The 19,297-nt window shown below is 46.7% G+C and overlaps 1 protein-coding gene across 28 annotated transcripts in view; it reads right to left on the minus strand.

Moving 5' to 3' along the window:
* DYSF (dysferlin) overlaps nt 1-19,297 on the minus strand; it is a 210,030-nt gene that overhangs the window by 123,692 nt on the left and 67,041 nt on the right. For 16 of the 28 annotated variants that reach the window (XM_070573811.1, XM_070573802.1, XM_070573806.1 and 13 more), the window contains 4 exons: nt 9,989-10,057; nt 9,816-9,859; nt 7,260-7,342; nt 197-238 (listed from right to left, as the gene is read on the minus strand). In XM_070573811.1, coding sequence (XP_070429912.1) covers nt 197-238; nt 7,260-7,342; nt 9,816-9,859; nt 9,989-10,057 — 238 coding nt within the window. The remainder of the gene's footprint in view (nt 1-196; nt 239-7,259; nt 7,343-9,815; nt 9,860-9,988; nt 10,058-19,297) is intronic. The other 12 variants (XM_070573804.1, XM_070573793.1, XM_070573789.1 and 9 more) reach the window with 1 other exon arrangement.

Raw genomic sequence — 19,297 nt, forward strand, 5'->3', positions numbered from 1 at the left:
AGCATTCCAGGCGATTTACATATTTAACCACGGTGGAGAGGTAGCAGCCAAAGGTAGGCTCAGGGTCCATGGTGGGGAATCTCAGTCCCCCTACAGGCAAATCAAAAACCTCCCCGCAACCAGCTACTCTCCCATCCAGCAAAAACCCCAAGCACCCCCCCACCCCCACCATTGTCCCCAAGGTGAAAGCACATACGGTCCGTGGCTGGAGGAGGCTTGACCACACCTGCAGGCTCCTCTGAAGCGTAAAGAAATGGAAAAGGGGTTAGGATGGGCATGGCTGGGAGAAGGACGGGTTACATGAAAAGGCCTAAGGACGGAGAGTTGACAGACAGACAGATGGAAAGACAGCTCCCATGCGGGAAACAGATGCGAGCGGAGACCCCACGCCCAGCCCAGCTGTGAATTTATCACAAACTAAGTCCTCGCCGCACCCTCCCCAGCCAGACGCAGCCCCCAGCGCCATGGTGGGCCTCAGGTCCCTCCCCACTGGTGTCTGCCTACAAGTCTGCGTGTTGTTTGCCAGTTGAAAATTGGATCCAAAATCTGACTAGATACACTCAAGAAATAACACAGAAAAGAAAATGTGCTTTTCCATACTGTCGCCAGATAAGTGAGGGACACAAAGGACAGACACCAAGAAACAATGGGGGAGACACGAAAGGGCCAGAGCCGGCAGCAAGGCACAGCCAGCACTCCACCCAACAGACAGTTTGACAGTGGGGACCCTTCTCTCTGAGAGGTGGCATTTCAAGGCACAACATCTCCATCTAGTGGTCATTTACAGTACTGCCACTGAGGGCACCGCGTTGCATTTTCACAACAGCAGGCACTGAGACCTGGCTCCTGGCACCTGCTGCTCCAAGTGAGGCACAGTGCCAGACACTGACCCTTAGCGAAAGGTTCTACACACTTGAGTGTGCCCTAGATGCTGGTAAGAGGTGTCCAGAAATGAGAGAAGCAAGGAAGGAGATGCTTGGGCACACTCCCAGGCTCTTAGAATCCTTCCCTCACTTCTAGGCAGGAACAAGACACCCCCAGAGGAGTGAGCACCCCTCAGTCTCCTTCCACTGTCTCTCTGATTTCTGCCTCTTCCTGCACTCTGACCTTCCCCGTCTCCTCCTCCAACCAGCTAAGTGTAACCAAGTTGGTAAAATCCCTGATTAATTTCATTCATTGTTCATCTTTACCTATTGGTCTCCTCCAAAAAAATACCTATTACTATTTTCCTGTAGCTCCGTGATTGTAGTTAAGGGCCAAGAGTTGTGCAAAACACTATGAAGGAAGAATAAGCAGAGACACAGAGAGGAAAAAAGAGTGAAGAAGAGAGGAGAGGGGAATGTAGAGAGGTCTGGATGTGAAGATAGAGCTCGCCAAGTGAGCGCAGAAGGCAGCAAGGATGGCGAGGCCCAGCTCCAGGGGGGCCTGAGGCCCAGAGACCCGGCCCCTCAGCTCTCCACAGCCCGGCCTCAGCTAGGAATGCTGGCTGGCAGAAGTCAGAGCTGCAGAAACCATAATTCATGGCCATTTTCATATCCACAGGAATAGGTTTTCATCAGTGGGGGAGCCAGGCCTCTGGTCATAGGAGAGCTCAGCGACCGTGAGAGTGCCGACATGGGCACAGCTGCAGCCCGAGGAGAGCAGCAGCCAGGGCCCACCGGAAGGAAACAGATTCCATTTTAAGCTCCTTCCAAATGATTACAAACAGGCCCGGCCAGTTATCTCGAGCTAATGAGGCCAGGGTCATAGATCCAACCCCCATGTGCTTCTTGCAGAGGCAGGTTTGGCTTCCCACCCACAGACCAACTCTGAATCCTGGCTGTAAACCCATGCCAGGCCAGACACAGATGTCCTCCAAATCCCACCAGCCTCTGACCAACACGTGCCTCTGGTGGCTGGGAGGACCAAGTGGGTGGCTGCAGAGTAGCCTACTTCCCAGTGGCACCTTTCATTAATTCCTTCATCCATTCATTCATTCATTTGTTCAGTAAACCTAACACGGCACAGTGCTGGGCTCCTAACAAGACGTGGGACTGCTGACAACTCAGGCCAGTGAGTCCTAATGTGGGGTCAGGGTCACAGGTCCCTGGGTGCTGAGGATCAGCCCAGGTCCTCTCCACTGTGTCTGCAGACAGCTCATAAAGTCAGCGGCAGAGTAACCAGTGAAGCCACCCAAGACAAAGCCTCTATTTAGTCCTCATCACCCTTCTGCCAAAACACAAGGGTTTTGGTGTGTTTTCCCTAAGCCCAGGGAACCAGGGCTGTGGATGCCCCAAAACACGGATGAATACTCCCAGTTTTGTGGCCTGAACAGCCAAGCCCACCTCCCTTACCTGGGGGAAGCCAGAAAAGAGCCAGCCCTCCCAGCCCATGAGGCGCACATCATGGCCCCGCAGACGGCCTGGGTCTCCTGGGGAAGCTGAGGCCATCACCTGCGGCCGGCGGCCGCGGCCTCTGCCGCTCGGCACATCTCCCACGCCCACGGTTTGGCTGCCTGACACCAGCCCGCGCCAGGCAGGAGGAGAACTGAGAACTGCTGGGAAATCATCATCATCTACGTTCCAAAGACAAAAAGAAACTAACCTTGGATTTCTCGGCGGTGGAAAAAACTGTAGGCTACGAGCGCTATTTATGTGGCGTGATTTTCATACGTATAAAGTTATGAAAGAATCGGTGTAGGTTTCATGGGTCCCGCAGGCCCGTTACCTTTCGAAAGAGCTGCAGCTTCTAAGGAAAGCACTCCTTTGTAAAAAAAACCAAATTTTCAGTAAATGCTTTGGAGCATAGGCTCCAAGGAATACTCAACTGTGCCCAGGCAAACTTGTGGGCAGGAGCGCTTAAGAGGCGAGTGTTAGGTTCTGTCCTCACTGGAAATAAAAACACAAACACAAACACAAAAACTCCTGCTTGGACCAAATAATCTGGTGAACCATGATGGGAATATGGAGAAAGAACTCGTTTTTACAGCTCGGTTTAGTATGGGTTTGAGAGCAGTGAGGAAATGTCATGCATTGCCCAGATGTGCAAGAACCCCCCAGTGTGAAGAAAAAAAATACAAAGAGCTGAAAGGAAAGTTGGAGTGATGTGTTCTGAGGTGGCCTCAGGACAAGTGGGAGAAGCCTGGCAGGGAGCGAGGCTGGGGCTGACCTTCAAGGCTTCCAAAAGGGACACACCTGTGAGGGAAGGGACATCACAGCTGTCATGAAGAACGGTTCCAGTTTGAGCAATAAGTTTAACTCTTTTATTGCTGCAGAGATCAAGCTTTTTAACAGCACGTTTAAAAGTGGTTAGCTGGTTGCAAGAAGATTCTCATTTATTTCCAAAACAATGTGTGGGAGACAGCGGTCCTGCCTTTGAGCGCCTCCCGGAACCATACGGGATTGCCCATGACCTGAGCGCCATCTAGTGGCCAAATAAACACCTTTCTCACATTCACATTAAAATATTCATCGTGACCCTGAAAAAGATCAAGGCCAACACCAGAAATGAAGATTGATGGAGGCCCAAGGATCAAAACTCTGCCTCAGGTGGCTGCTGGCAGGCACAGCCATAGCCTCATGAAACAGCAGCTGTTAGAAGACACTTTGTGCCTCTAGCAGGGTCTGTCCCTGGATTCAGAGATGGGGACAAGCACCCTGTTAGAAAACTAGAGAAGAGATTCCTTCCATCCCAGGAGTTCCGATCTTCAGGGGGAGTCAGAATACCCGCCCTCCCACTCCACCCTTATGATGCATTCCCCCCCAGCTCAAATCTTTCTACCTATACATCCAAGGCAGTCGTTCTCAGAAATTATCTGAACAGCATTAGAGAAGGGGGACCACATCCTGGGACAGCAGTTCCCACTGTGGGGAGGGGGAGGGGGCTGGGGCAGGAGGAGCCCTGACAGCAGTGTTTTCTGGAAGACAGTCTGAGTATTCCACCAATTACAAGTATCAACGATGAAATCAGAATGGCAGAGAGCAGAGCAGCTAGATGTCAAAGCTGAGTGAGGGCACCTGGGAGCTCATTGAAAAATTCTTTACTTTCATGTGTGTTTGAGTTTTCTATAATTAGAAGGGTTTTTTTTAAAAAAAAAAAATGTTTCAGAGAACCTAGAAGAAGGGATGGGCCAACTTCAAGAGCAGCAGGTGGAGTCTTCCAGAAACTGGACTCCTTAACCTGACCTCCAGGTAAAGATCTGAGAAGATGGATAGACAGAGACCCATGCACACTGCCTGTAGAAAGACACCATCACTGAACAAGTCTTGTTAGAGGGTGAATAAAGGAGGCAGGAGGAAGAACAGAGTGCCAGCCAGGCTAGTGAAACAGTCACCTGAAATTCTTAGGAAATGATTTGGAATCCTCAATAGAGAGCAGGAAGACATAGCTTTTATGGAACAAAGCAAAACTTCTGGGAGAGAACAAAGAGGAAAAGGAAAATATAAAAGGAGTGACAGAGGGAAAAGAAGGCATGGCAAGAAACTAAAAATGCAATAGCCAATTTTAAACCACATGAGAAACAGCAAAAAGCAGCATTGGTACAGGGAAAAGAAAATCAGGTTGGTGATGCAGTAAGCCAATAATAATGATACCAAACAGCAAACGTTACTTTTGGGTTTATTGTGTACCAGACACTCTAAGAACTTTACATTTATAATCTCACTGAGTCCTTACAACAACCTTACAAGGTCGGGACTGGAGCAATTCACTAGCCACCAAAAAGCAGAATTGGAACCCAGAGCTTCAGCTCTGACCCCTGCCCCATCCTGCCTTCAGCTGTCCATGTTACCACGTTAGAATAAAAGAAATTACTCCTCTGATCGGGTTTAAAAATTCGCCATGTCTCAGACAAAGTTCAGTGAAAAGATTCCTGCACTAGAGAGATCAAAGTAATTTTTTAAACAACGAGAAAAAAGATACATTCCTACAAGCAGCATCTAGTCAGAAAAAAATAGACTCCCAACAAAGGAATCAAGTCAGACTGCTGTCAGAAAGAACACCAAAATAAATTCAAAATAGACTAAGAATTTAAATGTAAAAAATTTAAAAAAGAGTTAAATATAAGCTTGGGGTTTGTTGAAGGCCAAAAGCATGGCATACAGGGCAGAAACCATACTTTCAGGATTTAAATTAGAAATTTTGAAAATAAAAACCAGAAGTTAATTAGAAAGTTAAAAAAGGAAATTACAAAATAAGTCTAAAGAGAGTTTTAAAAAAGAGTAAAAAGATGAGAGAATAAAAAATTAGGAAAAAAAGAAAATGTTAGAATTGATAAATAAATCCAAAAGCTGATTCTCTGAAAAGTCTAATAAAGGAAGAAAAAAGAAAAAAAAATATCTAACAAGGCTAATCAGAGTAGAAGCAAGAAAACTCAAGCACATATCATTAGAAATAAGAAAGGGAAAAACACTATAGATAGATAGAATTATTTAAATTTAAAAGATTGCTATGTGCAACGCTATGTAAATAAATTAGAAGACCTCAATATAATAAATGCTTTTCTAGAAAAATATAAATTATCAAAATTGACTATAGTAAAAGTAACAAACTAAAAATAACAATGATCACAGGAGAAACTGAAAAGATTTTAAAGAGTTAGTACAACACCCACTCAAAAAGGGCACCCAGCCCATATGGTTTTATGGGTGAATTCTTTCAAACCCTCAAAAGACTATATTCTTATGTTATATAAACTTCTCCAGATGTTAGGAAAGTCTTTAAGTCTTTCCAATTAATTTTACAGAGCCAGCATAACCCAGATACCAAAACCTCAGAAATAATAAGCAGACATACCAATTAAAGCTAATAGGAAATCAAGAAACTAGCCCAAGAACACATTTAGGAATTTAGTAGGGGATAAAGGTGGCATTCCAAAATATAGGCAAAAGAATATTCAACATATGGTGTTGGCATCACTAAAGAACAATTTTGAAAAAAGTAATGTTAGATCCTTGCCTTATTCACTAAGGAAAAGATTAACAGGTTTGGCTACATAAAAATTTTAAATTTCTCTTCATCAAAAACTATTAAATGATTAGACTGACAAAAATTATTTACCACACATATGACAGAGGGAAAGTTCACATCCATAAACATACAGAATTCTTACAAAACACAGAGAAAAAGACAAACATACCATCAGAAATGTGGACAAGAATATGAACAGGCAGTTTAGAACAGAGTAAATATAAAGTATATATATATATATAAAATTTGTAAATATACAATAATTATTAAAATATTTTAAAATTCACATTGGTTAACTTCATCAGCTATCAATGAAATGAAAATTAAGGAAACAATGAAATTCACCCATCAAATTAACAAAGTTCTTTTTTAATATTATTATTTTACCCTGTGTTGGTGAGGATGCAGCAAAAGAAGCTTATGTGAGTGATTAGAGTGTAAATTAGTCAATCTTTTTGAAGAACAATTTTGATATATCCCAAAAGCTTTAAAATGATCAAATCCTTTGACACAGCAATTCCACTTGGAGATATTCATCCGAAAGGAAAATCATGAATTGCATAAAGATTCAGCTACAAAAATAGTCCATATAAAGTTAGCTGTTTATAATGTGGAAAAATTAGAAAACACTTAAATATTCAACATTAGTTAATGTGGATTATGGTACATTCACACAATGGAATATGGGTATTCATTTAAAATTATACTGCAGAAGAATATTTAATAACGTGATTATATGTTGTATTGCCAAGTGACAAGAAGCAGTTTTCAAAACAATTGAAAATTGTTTCAAAACAATGTTTTTCATGTGTATGCGTATATATACATACATACAGAAAGGTTCCAGAATGTTAATAGTTAGTTCTCGTCTGGGAAGGGTAGGTTTATGGGTAATTTCATGGATAAATTTTATATTCTTCTTTTAGATTAACTCTCTAAAATTTTACAAAATGATCATAGGCTATTTTTCAACAGACCAAGGAAAGCTATCTCAAAGTAGAAACTGCTAGAGCATAGAAGCCGGTAGAGGGCGTGGCCGCAGCCGTCAGCATCCTCTGCAGGAGTGAATTACCCCCTCTCTACCATTCGGTGGTGGATCCCACCATCCAAGCTGTGGAGAACCCTAAATGTCCACAAGCCCACCTCTCTCGTTGGCCAGAGCCCTTCTCCCTGGGAACTGGGCAGCAAAGACCTTATAATCTTCCCTATTCTGCAAACTCTGAAAAGTAGAGGTATAAGACGGGCAGGGGTGGGACAGCGGGAAGCATGGGGGACCAGAGGGCAGAACAGAGGTTCCCCACAGGGGAACTTACCTGCTATTTCTCCTCCAGGGGCAGAGATTTTCGACATATTCAGGTAGGTGGTGGCCACGATGTCATTGTGGGTGAGGCGGTCCCTAGAGCAAGGGGGCAGAGAGGGCTTGAACAGGGGAGGGAGATGGCAGGCCACAGCCCACCCAGGAAGGGAAAGGCCTTGGTTATACATCATTAGGGGTCCCAGTTTTCACACTGGGAATATTACGGAGGCCTGGTAATCCTAGGGAAGAAGAAACTGGAAAGAAAGTGTCACTCAAGACTCCTCCAAAGAGGAGACTAGTCCATCTTATCAACCATCAGCATCCCATCAACCAGCCAACACTGGGCTGCCAGGCTGCATGTCTGCGAGGACAGCTGCAGGATGAGAGGGAGGAAGCAGGGTGGGGAGCAGGAGGCTGCTCAGGCAGCCAAACCCCCAGACCCAGGGAGAGCTGGGATGATACACCAGAGCCCGCTGTGAAAGACACACCTGGGCACGATGATTTCCTTATTCTTTTAAATCCTACACCCATGAAGTACCCTATCTCAGCAGCTGCCTTCCTTCCTCTCTGTATTTCCCAAGAAGGTAATTAAGCTTCCATTTTCGAGTTTTCCATCTGGTGGGGCTACATTGGGAACAGTGAATTGTCAGCATGGATCTTTATCATTTTTCCTGGTGAATGATGTTAATAAGAACCGGAAAGTAAAAATTTCCTTGAACATGTTACAATGAGATTATCAACACCAGATAACTAACAGCTGGTAGCATCTTTAAAGTGTCTTCCCAACCAAGCCCTGCACTGGGAAAGGAATGGGATTCCTGACCTCTGGTGTTACCTGAATCCAGCAAGGAAGGAAAGAGAATGGAAGGAGAGAGGGTTTGTTTTTAGAGGCTAGATTTTGGGGTTTTGTTTTGTAATGAAAAAGAAATTTCTTAAGAATGGAACGGAAGATTAAGTTACGGAGCAGAGTCCATATGGACTCTATCATATTTCCAGGATTCAGGTAATAAGGAAAGTTTATCTGAGTTTTCTGGGAAGAAAGCTCTTTTCTGGATAGGAACTTGCAGCAGCAGAATGCTTTCTGGCCAAGAGCTGGGTTCTGGGGCTTGGGGTTGCTTTTGGAAAATACAGCAAGTCTGAAAATAGACTCACAATAAAAATGCCACTTCAACCCAAACCAGAGATGCAACCACCAGATTCCGTAATGTGTTTGGATTGTACAGTATGCCGATGCCTTTGACACAGCTCACACGGACTCAGGCAAGGCCTGTCCACACCACATGGGACAGGACAACCGCACCCGTGTGCACACACGCACACGCACAGACACACATAGACACGCACAGCCAACCACCCGCAGTCAACACAAGGCACACACGTGCGCGCACACACCACGAGCTGAGGGGAAGAGACCGTCTGTGATGTAAAACACGTCCCTCCCCCAAACCGCTTCCCCACGGAACATACCAGCGGTCGGCCCCGGAGGCCTCGCCTTCCTGGCCCTCCTTGCTCCCTTCCTCTCCTCTAATTCTCCAAAGCTGTTTTCTTTAGGCCTGGGGAACTGGCGCACACTTTAATGGCTCTGTGGCCTGGGGGTTTTCCCTGGTCTCTCATTATCCTCCTGGCTGGGGGTGTCATGGGCCTGAGACCAAAGGACAACACGCTGGGAACCGCACGGCCAAGACTTTTGGGGGCAGAGAAAGGACAGCTCTCTCCTTCTGGAAAGCCCGGAGAATGGAAGGTCCTGGAGAATCTGTGTGTGGACCCCTAACAGCCCCTCAGGTGTGAGAGAGACCCACAACATAGCAGGAGGCAGCACTGCCCAGTGGTTAAGAACATGGGCTGTGGGAGCAGCAGGTTTGGGGTCGAGTGTGGCCTCGGCCACTTCCCAGCTGTCCCCTCCAGCAGGTCGCTCACCCTTTGCAAACCTACTCCCTCCTCTGTAAAGCGGGACTGTGCTGGGAGCTGAGCTGAGGGTCAGGTGAGATCACACACGGAAAGTGCTTGCTGGGCACAGGGTCTGGCGCACGGTAGGGGCTCAACAAGTGTTAGACACTATTATTTTTTTCAGATGTCCATGTGGCTACTGCCCTCACCTGTTGCAAGCCTGCAGTGGCAACCCCTGCTTGGGCAACATGGCCCACCTCCCCAGCCTGGGGACCCTTCCAGGCCAGCCCACCAACCCATGGGGCATCATGGCCCACCCTCCCAGAAGCTCGGCTCTTTCCAGCCTCCTCGCCTTTGCTAATGATCCTCTCCTCAATGGAATGCCCTCACCCCAGACTCATCAAAAACCCCATCTCCTCCAGCCAGCCTTCCTGGTACCTCCTGCCCTAGGCAATCTGGGGGCTTTTGGAGCCCTTCCAGCCCCACTTTATCTACCTTGGAGATGTGCTATGAGGAAGCTTCCGGAGAATGGCTCTCGCCCTCTCCCTCTCTGGCTTCCCCCAGAGGAGACTCCCTCGCCTGAAACAGACTCTCCCACTGCATGCAGACTGAACAGAAGGAGACGGAAAGACCCAGTGACCTCTGAGGACAGCCACCTCTAAAGACTCGGACACTCAGGACTCACCAGTCTATGACACGAATCCTCATTTTTTCAGACATGGAGGGAAACTATGGAGGGAAGAGAGACATGTTGGGGTGGGCTCCTTTTGAAGAAGCAGAAGTCCAGGATGCAGGCGGGATGCTGGGGAGGCTGGAGCCCTGGGTCTCCTGAGTGGGCCTGCGGGGGGCCAGGCTCACCATGACAGGCAGCGTGATGCTCTGGTTCCACTGAGGGTTGGCCGTCTTCTCCAGGATCTTGCTGCAGAGCTAGAAGACACAGAGGACAGGCGGATGGAGCTCCCCTGGGATGCTGGGCTCCCTCAGGGACTCTCACACCAGTTGGCAGCCATTCTCTGGTGTGCTAGCCACCGTTTGGGCTGGGCAGAAGACCCTGGGGGCCTTTGGGCTTGTGGGCTCAGACACAGGATCTTCACAGAGACAAGTGGTAGGTCAGACGCAGAGCTAAGGATGGGCATGGTAGGGGGAGGGACAGACTGCCTGAATGCCACAGCCCATCTTCCCTTAGCTCCTACCTCTGTCTAGAACTCCCCCTCCTCCACCTCCCATTATGGCCATGACACTGAATGTGGGGCTGAGTCCAGACTGGCTTTCCCAGGACCCCGACAGCCTGAGGCTCTCCTCTCTGCCCACCAGCCCAGATCACTGGCACCTTTGGAAGACTGTGACCCCTAGGGGATTAGAGATAGGAGAGGAGAAGGGAAGAGGGAGCTGGAGGGCCAGGGCTGGGGGTCGTGCCCCAGCATCTGAGAGTGAGAGGAAATTCAGTGAAGATGCAAACCCCATAAGCCACATTTTACCTCACGTCAGCCCTGCTCTTAAGACCGGGTTTTCCACAAACGAGAAACCTAGCAGAGGTGGAAACCAGATCCAAGCCAGCAGCTCATGTACTCTGCTCTGCCCTTGGAGTCCCCAGGAGGTGCCAGGCCCCTTAGCCTGCCCAGGGCATCCTGTACCACACGGGGACAGCAGCTAAAGACTCCATTGCAGACACATAGATCCTGGTATGTTTGTGTGGCTTACACATAAAAATAATGAGCAGCCTTTTTCAGAGCATTTACTATGGGCCCTTCGTTGTTCCAAACATTTTATGTGCATTATCTCATTTCATGAGCATCTGACATAGATCAGGGGCTTCGATTCCTCCACCAAATGAGGGTGTGGCCTCCCTGGGGCCCAGGACTTTGTCTCTATCCCTGGTCCACCCAGTGCCAGCCCCCAGCCCCACCTCCCCCTCCTCCCTGTGAAAAGAGGGCTGGGGGCAGCGATGGGTGCCAGGATTTGGCCGTCCTGCTCTCAAAGAAAGGAGCAAGGAAGGAAGAGACTGGCAATTCCATGGAACAATGGGCAGAGTGGAACAGGCAGTTCTCAGGAGTGCATATACCAAGGGTTGTAAAGCACGTAAAAAGAGGCTCAACCTGTCTCATAATGAAAGAAACACAAATAAAACTGAGATACCATCTCTCACCCATCAGATCTGTAAAACTCTCTGACATCTGACAGCCTTCTGTTGGCAAGGCTATGGGGAAACCACACGCTCATTTTGCTGTTGGGAGAACAAAATAACTGGAGCCCTCTGGAGGGCAATGGGCCACTGTCTATCAAAACTACCAACGCAAGTTCCTTGGACCTATTGCTGCTGCCTCTAGACACCTGTCCTACAGAAACGCTTGCACATGCGCAGAATGACACATGGATGAGGTGATTCATAGCAATGCGGCTTGAAAGAGCGAGGATCTGGAACAACCCCTGTGTCCGCCCGTAGAGTGCGGGTTAAATAAATTATAGTCCACCCACACAACTGAGTACGACGCAGCTCTTAAAGGAAGGGGGCCTGCTCCATGACACAAAACAATCTCCAAGTTACATTGTTAATAAAAAAAAAGCCAAGTACTGGGGATGGAATGTACAGCATGACGACCATAGTTAACACTGCTGTGGGGTATATTTGAAAGGAGTTATGATCCTAAGAGTTCTCATCACAAGGAAAAACACATTTTTTTCTTTTTTCTTTTTGTATCTAGATGAGATGATGGATGTTAACTAAACTTATTGTGGTAATCGTTTCACAATATACGTAAGCCAAGTCATTATGCTGAACACCTTAAACGTATACAATGCTGTAGGTCAACAGCTCAGTAAAACTGGGGGAAAAGAAAAATTAAAAAGCAAAGTGCAGAGCAGTGAGTATAAAGTGCAACCATTTGTGTTCAAAGGGTAAAAAGTAAAAAACATATAGTCAGATCTGCTTGTACGTGCCTAAAGAAACCAGAATGGTCCAACCGAGAGAAACTGCACCAGATTCCTTTGCGAGGGAGGAAACGAGTGGATGAATTGTTGGGTGGGTGCAGAGCAAGAGGGAGAGTTCCCATGATATACGATAAATAGATAGACGTACATAGAGTAAATAATAAATTTTTACCTAGTTCAAAAATTAGCTGAACAAAATTTTAAAATTAAAAAAAAAAAAAGCAAGAACTCTTCCCTGGAACAAGAAGGCATAGCCGTCCCCACGCTCCCAGGAGCCATGCACACAGGGCCTGCTTCTGCCCTGGCCCCGGGGAGTCCCAGGGCTCCTCCACAGAAAGCCCTCCCGCCTGGCTGCCCTCGGGGGCTCCCTCTAGAGAGCCACTGGGATGTGGGTCTGGGTGCCTGAACACAGCAGGTCCCCCTGCTGCACCCCAGGCCAGCACTGCCTCTGACCCTAGAAGTGCCCAACGGCCTTCCCACACGCTGTTCCACTCCCCACACACTCAGCCAAGGCAGCACCAAGCTTCCTCCTCTTCTCTTTTCTGAGCCCTTTTTCTTTTTCAACCTCCCTTCATTTCCTGATGGAGAGCAAATAGCACAACCTTTCTGGAGAGCTATTTGTGGCCATCGGTATCAAATACTTAAAAATGTGTGACCTCTCCCCAGTTCTAGAAACTTCCCTGTGGAAAAGCAATCAGAAGATGGACAAAGATTCCTGTACACTGATTTGTCACAGAGTTTTTCATAAAAGAAGAAAATTACAACAAAAATTATCCAAAAATAGGTTAAAAGTTATGTTATATTCATCTAATGGAGTATTATGCAGTCATCAAAAAATTGATTTCAGAGGCTATTTAATAACCTAAGGAAATATTAGACAATAAAAGCAGTTTGCCAAACTGCATAGATACGGTTGATCCTCATTATTGGTGGCAGTACACGTTCTATACATCATGAAGAACCCTGAATTAGTGAGCCCGGAACCATCGCTCCCACGGTAAATGCAGGTTAGCTTCCTGCCAACCTCTGATACAACATTTTCGTCAACTAATCAGCACATAACTTTGTATTATGTGTTTCTGTTTTAAAGACACCTTGTTTATTATATTCTGTTGATTCATTAACCTTGAACTCATGGCACTATAACTCTTGCCTGAACAAAGTTTATCTAACATAGATTTTCTCAGTAAGGCACATCACAGCCTTCTTGCACGTAAGAACCCTAGACAGCACCTACACTTGGGGGTCATTTTAAACAGCGAGATTACCAATGAAAAGCACAAAAATGCAAAAAGGGCAACACTAAGTAGACCAAGAAAAAGACACGTTTACAGGACGAGAGCTGAAACAAAAAGGTGGAATGTCATGTTGTTGCAACTCAGCTGGCAATGAGCACATCAGCCAACTCAAATTTTTTACCTTTCTACACACATGCACAAATGATCACAAAAGAGCCACAAGTATTGATTCTGGGGTTACAAATACATTTTAGCAAGTAGGTGAATTTGCAAACAGGGAATCCCTAAGTAATAAAGATCAACTGTAACCTGAATCCAATTTTTTTCCAGTGGGGGAGGAGGAAGGATTGGGAGTGAGAGCAATAGAGAGTGAAACATACTAGAAGGAAATACGCACAAATGTTAACAGTAGTTATCTCCAGGGTACTGCGAGGTACAGAAACATGGTTAATTTTCCTCGGTTTTTTCTGATCTTTTTCTCTTTTTTTTTTTTAACAATTAATAGGTTTTATTCTTACATTCAGGGGAAAAAGTTGTTTTACAATCCCCGACCCCGTCCTCTGAGTACTTCCCCTTTCCTTCTCCTATATCACCGAGAAGTGCACACACCCACCCCCTCCGAATCCCCCTTAGCAGCTTAGCCAAACCAGGCATAGTTCACGTCCTAGATCACAGTGCCACCAAGTGTCCATAAGAGGAAATGCAAAGAGGGCCAGGCTGCGGTGGGTGATCACACACAGGACAAAACCTCAGGGCTCTTCAGTCTAGGATGTAACGAGAAAAAGTGACACACCAGCACACTGAGAGAGAGGGGCAGGCAGAAGGAGACAGGCAGTGAGGATAGCAGAGAGAGTGAGGGGAGGCCATGATGAGGTGGCTGGAGGAGAGAGAGGAGGACAAACAGGCCTGGGGACCACCAGAGGAGGCTGATCAGGCTGAAGCTTTCAAGAGGGAGGGTCTCTACTGCCTCCTTCATAATAAGCCCCTTCCTTCTAGAGGGGAAATGGAGGGTGCAGCATCTTGCAGGAGCCCAGCCCCCCATCAGCTTTATATAGTCCTTTGGCTGGCCAGGTCCCCTACCTCCATCTCCCCCTGAAGACATTTACACTTTCCTGGGAAAACCCCCCAGGGCCAGCCAAGGGCATCTCAGAACAGAACACCTAGGGAGATCAAGGTGCTGGCAAGGACCCAGGAGCAGCCAGGAGCCCCAGAACTCTGAGACTTAGCTCCAAGGACAGCCGCCGAATTTGAAGGCAGGTCACTCCTGGCTCCAGCCACCATCAAAGCACCTACCATGTTGGGAATGTGGAATAAAAACAATCTCAGGACATGACTTTCCCCATCTGTCAAACTGGGAAAATTGATCCCAGTCCTTGGTGTAAGTGTCCCGCAAGAGTGTCCAGCCAACCCTCCCGCTCCCTTCCTGCCTTCATTCATCCTGAGGCCAGATACAGGGCATCAGACCCTGATCCCAAGCCCAAACCAATACCTCACTTGGGTGAGGACCCACAGTGAGCACGTACACCTCCACTTGGAAGAGTTTAAAATCTGAGGTACCAATAAAACCACACATCTATGGACAGCTAATCTTTGACAAAGGAGCTGAGGGCCTACAATGGAGGAAGGAAAGTCTCTTCAACAAATGGTGCTCGGAAAACTGGACAGCCACATGTAAAAGAATGAAAATCAATCACTCTTTTTCACCATTTACTAAAATAAACTCAAAATGGATCAAAGACCTAAAGATTAGGCCTGAAACAATAAGTCTTCTAGAAGAGAATATCGGCAGTACACTCTTTGACATCAGCTTCAAAACAATCTCTTCGGACACCATAACCCCTCACATGAGGGAAACAATAGAAAGAATAAACAAATGCGACTTCATCAGACTAAAGAGCTTCTTCAAGGCAAGGGAAAACAGGATTGAAACAAAAAAACAGCCCACTAATTGGGAAAAAATATTTACAAGTTATTTATCTGACAAAGGGTTAATCTCCAGAATACGCAAAGAACTCACACAACTCAACAATAAAAAATCAAACAACCCAATTACAAAATGGGCAGGAGACATGAACAGACATTTCTCCAAAGAAGATATACGGATGGCCAATAGACACATGAAAAGATGCTCATCATCACTAATCATCAGGGAAATGCAAATCAAAACTACACTAAGATATCACCTTACACCTGTTAGAATGGCAAAAATATCCAAAACCAAGGGTGACAAATGTTGGAGAGGCTGTGGAGAAAAAGGAACCCTCATACACTGTTGGTGGGAATACAAACTGGTGCAGCCACTATGGAAAACAGTATGGAGATTCCTCAAAAAGTTAAGAATAGAAATACCTTATGACCCAGCCTTCCCACTACTGGGTATCTATCCTAAGAACCTGAAATCAGCAATTCCAAAAGTCCCATGCACCCCTATGTTCATGGCAGCATTATTCACAATAGCCAAGTCATGGAACGAACCTAAAGTGCCCAGCAACTGATGATTGGATAAAGAAGATGTGGTATATGTGTATATATATATATATATATATATATATATATATATATATATAATGGAATACTACTCAGCCATAAAAAAGGACAAAGTTGTCCCATTCACAACAACATGGATAGACCTTGAGGGTATTATGTTGAGTGAAACAAGGCAGACAGAGAAAGACGAACTCTGTATGACTCCACTCATAGGTGGTAGTTAACATATGGACAAAGAGAACTGATCGGTGGTTACCAGGGGAAAGCGGGGTGGGGGGAGGGCACTAGGGGTGAAGTGGTGTACCTACAATATGACTAATAATGATGTACAACTATAATTTCACAAGGTTGTTAACTATCATAACCTTAATAAAAAAAAAATCTGAGGTACCTCTCCCACACACATTTTCCTTGAGACCCTGAGTTAGGCTCAGGATGGAGGAGCCAGCTTGAAGGGACTCCCAATGGCCAACTTTAGGATAATTCATACATCCAACACAATGACTGATTTTAACACACTGAATTAGTAAAAAGTAATGAGGTCCATAGTAATACTCCAAAGGACAGTGGGAGGAAAGCTCTTCTTTACAGAAAAATGCCAGCTAATAAAGAGAGAAGGAGGAGCCGGCCCCCAGGCCAAGTAAAGTTCACACACTCCACTTCGGGGGCCTGGGGTTTCACTGGTTTGGATCCCAGGTGCAGACATGGCATCACTCATCAGGCCACGCTGAGGCGGTGTCCCACATAGCACAACCAGAGGCACTCACAACTAGAACATACAACTATGTACTGGGGGAATTTGGGGAGAAGAAAAAAAACAAAAAATGGAGAGTGGCAACAGTTGTTAGCTCAGGTGCCAAGCTTTAAAGAGACAAGGAATGATCATGAAAAAATCACCACTTTGCAACCTCAAGTAAATGACTTGTTCAGGCAAGGAGGTTAATAGCTGCGTAGACCATTAGGCAAGAGGTTGCTGGGAAACAGGATACCTTAGTGCCAAGATATTGCCCACAGATTACTTGCAAATTACAAAGGAGAGCGTGTACTCTGACAAAAGAGAGATCTGGAAACACTATTGTAACCAAATGATCAGACAATGCTCACTGATGACAGGAAAGTCTGACATCATTGCTCCCTGTTGTGATGCAATGTGATGTACAGAACATCGTCTATAACGCCTACTTGCCAAAATACTTATATATGAACCCAATCTGGTCTCAAGATCTAATTTCCAGTTTACAGCAAACACAGGGGCCAGAGGAACAAGTTAAACAACACCAGAAAGAAACAACTGGACAAATCTAGAACATGGACAAATGGCCTGGGATCTTCAAAAATCCAGTCATGGGGTAAGAAAAACAGGGATGGAGTAGGGGTGAGGGGGGTGAAAGACTTACAGTAGAGACTACAGAAGCCTAAGAACCAAATGCAGACCATGAATTCCAGTCGGGTCTTAGTAAATCACAGCAAAACTAAACCAGCTCTAAAAGAAATTTTTGGGATAATCAGAAAACTGATATGAGCCAGTATCTGACAATATTAGGGAATAATTGTTAATTCCCTAGGCGTGATAATGTTATTGTGGTTACAAAGAACCTTCTTTTTCTCAAGAGATGCCTGCTGACGTCTGTAGGGGCAAAGCCTGCAACTAGGTTTCAAATGATTCAGCCAGAAAAAAAAAGTATCTATGGAGAGAAAGAGAAGACAAATGCAGCAAAACGTGAGCGATGATGTAATGGCAGTAGAGGCCGTACCAGCAGGTGGATGTTCACGGAACTCTTCTTCTAACTCTTCCTTATGTTTTAACACATTCAAAATAAAGAGTTGGGGGAAAATGTCTATTATCTATACATAGGAAAAAACTAGAAAGAGGCACAAAACATGAACTTTGTATAATGTGTTACGGGTCATTTTATTTACTTTTTTGTGCATTTTTCAAAAGTTCTTACTAAATATGTGCATCAATAATAAAAGAAGAGGGGCCCGCCTCGTGGCACAGTGGTTAAGTGCGCACGTTCGGCTTCAGCGGCCCGGGGTTCACTGATTCGGATCCCAGGTGTGGACATGGCACTGCTTGGCAAGCCATGCTGTGGTAGGTGTCCCACATATAAAATAGAGGAAGATGGGCACGGATGTTAGCTCAGGGCCATTCTTCTTCAGCAAAAAGAGGAGGATTGACAGCGGATGTTAGCTCAGGGCTGATCTTCCTCAAAAAAAAAAATAATAATAAAAGAAGAAAGAAAAGAAACATGAAAGAGAAGGAAAAAGGAGGTCCGCGCATCAAGTAGAAGGACACACCCTATTCCCCCCCCTCAACCCCCACCTCAGGGGTCCCTTTGTTGGTGGGATGGGCAGGCTGGCCTGCTTCTTTTCCAAATGAATCTAAGAGATTAAGTGAAAGGAAAACTACAAAGCTCTGTGTGAATGGGAACCCACACCTCCTCCATCTCCGCCTTTCGGTTGTCTTCCCCCTTCCCCGCCTCTGCGCCACCCTCCGTCCACCAGCTCACATTCTCAGCCCTTCTCCCCTGCCCAGTTCCTATTTCCCCGTTAACCGCCCAGCCCTGGTGCTGCCGCAGGTGGAACTCCGTGCCAGGTTGGCGGGAGCGCGGAGGGCGCTGACCCCACCCGGCCAAGTTCCTGAAGTCTGCGCAAAGCTCAGAGGCTCCTCTGCAGGGGCTCCAGGAGCCAGGGCAGAGTCTGCGCCCACCTGACATGTCATTTTTCCACATTTCCAGCCCTTTCCACCACAGTCTCTGCTCTGAGGTTATGCAGTCAATAAGACTGGATTCTTGCCCGCAAGTTGGAGAAACAGATGCTAGCAAATACTGAAAGAGAATGGAAAATGGGCTAAAAAGGAGCCGTGCCTAAGGCGCCGTGAAGCCCCGAGGACTAAGGTAGTCCATCAGGCCTGGGGAGGATACGGAAGCTGGACACTGAAAGATGCAACACACTTAGGGAAAAAGCGGCCAGGAAGGGCGCGGAGAGCACAGGCGTTGGCAAAGGCTGGAGGTGTGACCACGCACGGAAACGAGAGGCGGGGCAGACGAGAGGGGACACACGGCTCGGCCGGAGCTGTGCAATCTGTACACACGTCGGGGAGCCGAGAGGGAGCACGTGGGGCTGAGCCCCGCCCGCCCTGCTCTCCAAGCCCGGCTGCAGAGCTGCGTCCGCCCGCTGGGGGCGCCCCGTTCTCATTCACGCAGGGACTGTACGGGCTAATACGGGCCATGGAGATGAGGCGGAGAAAATTCGGCTGGGGGGACCTGGTCAGCCAGGTTATGCGGTTTGAACTTCATTGCACAGACAGGGCTGTATTTTAGACTAATTATTCTGGTGGCTTTCTATGGGGCGAGCCCGGACAGGAGAACGGACCCAAGGCTGCCCGTGTGGTCCTGGTAAGAGATGACAGTGACTGTGGGAGCAGAGAGAAGGGATGGGTCTCGGGACATATTTGAAGTCAAGAGCTCGGGGTGGCATGTTTGATGTAAGGGGTTTAAAAAAGAGGGAAGAA

Source organism: Equus przewalskii, chromosome 14 (genome assembly GCF_037783145.1).
Source record: "Equus przewalskii isolate Varuska chromosome 14, EquPr2, whole genome shotgun sequence".
NCBI lineage: Eukaryota > Metazoa > Chordata > Mammalia > Perissodactyla > Equidae > Equus > Equus przewalskii.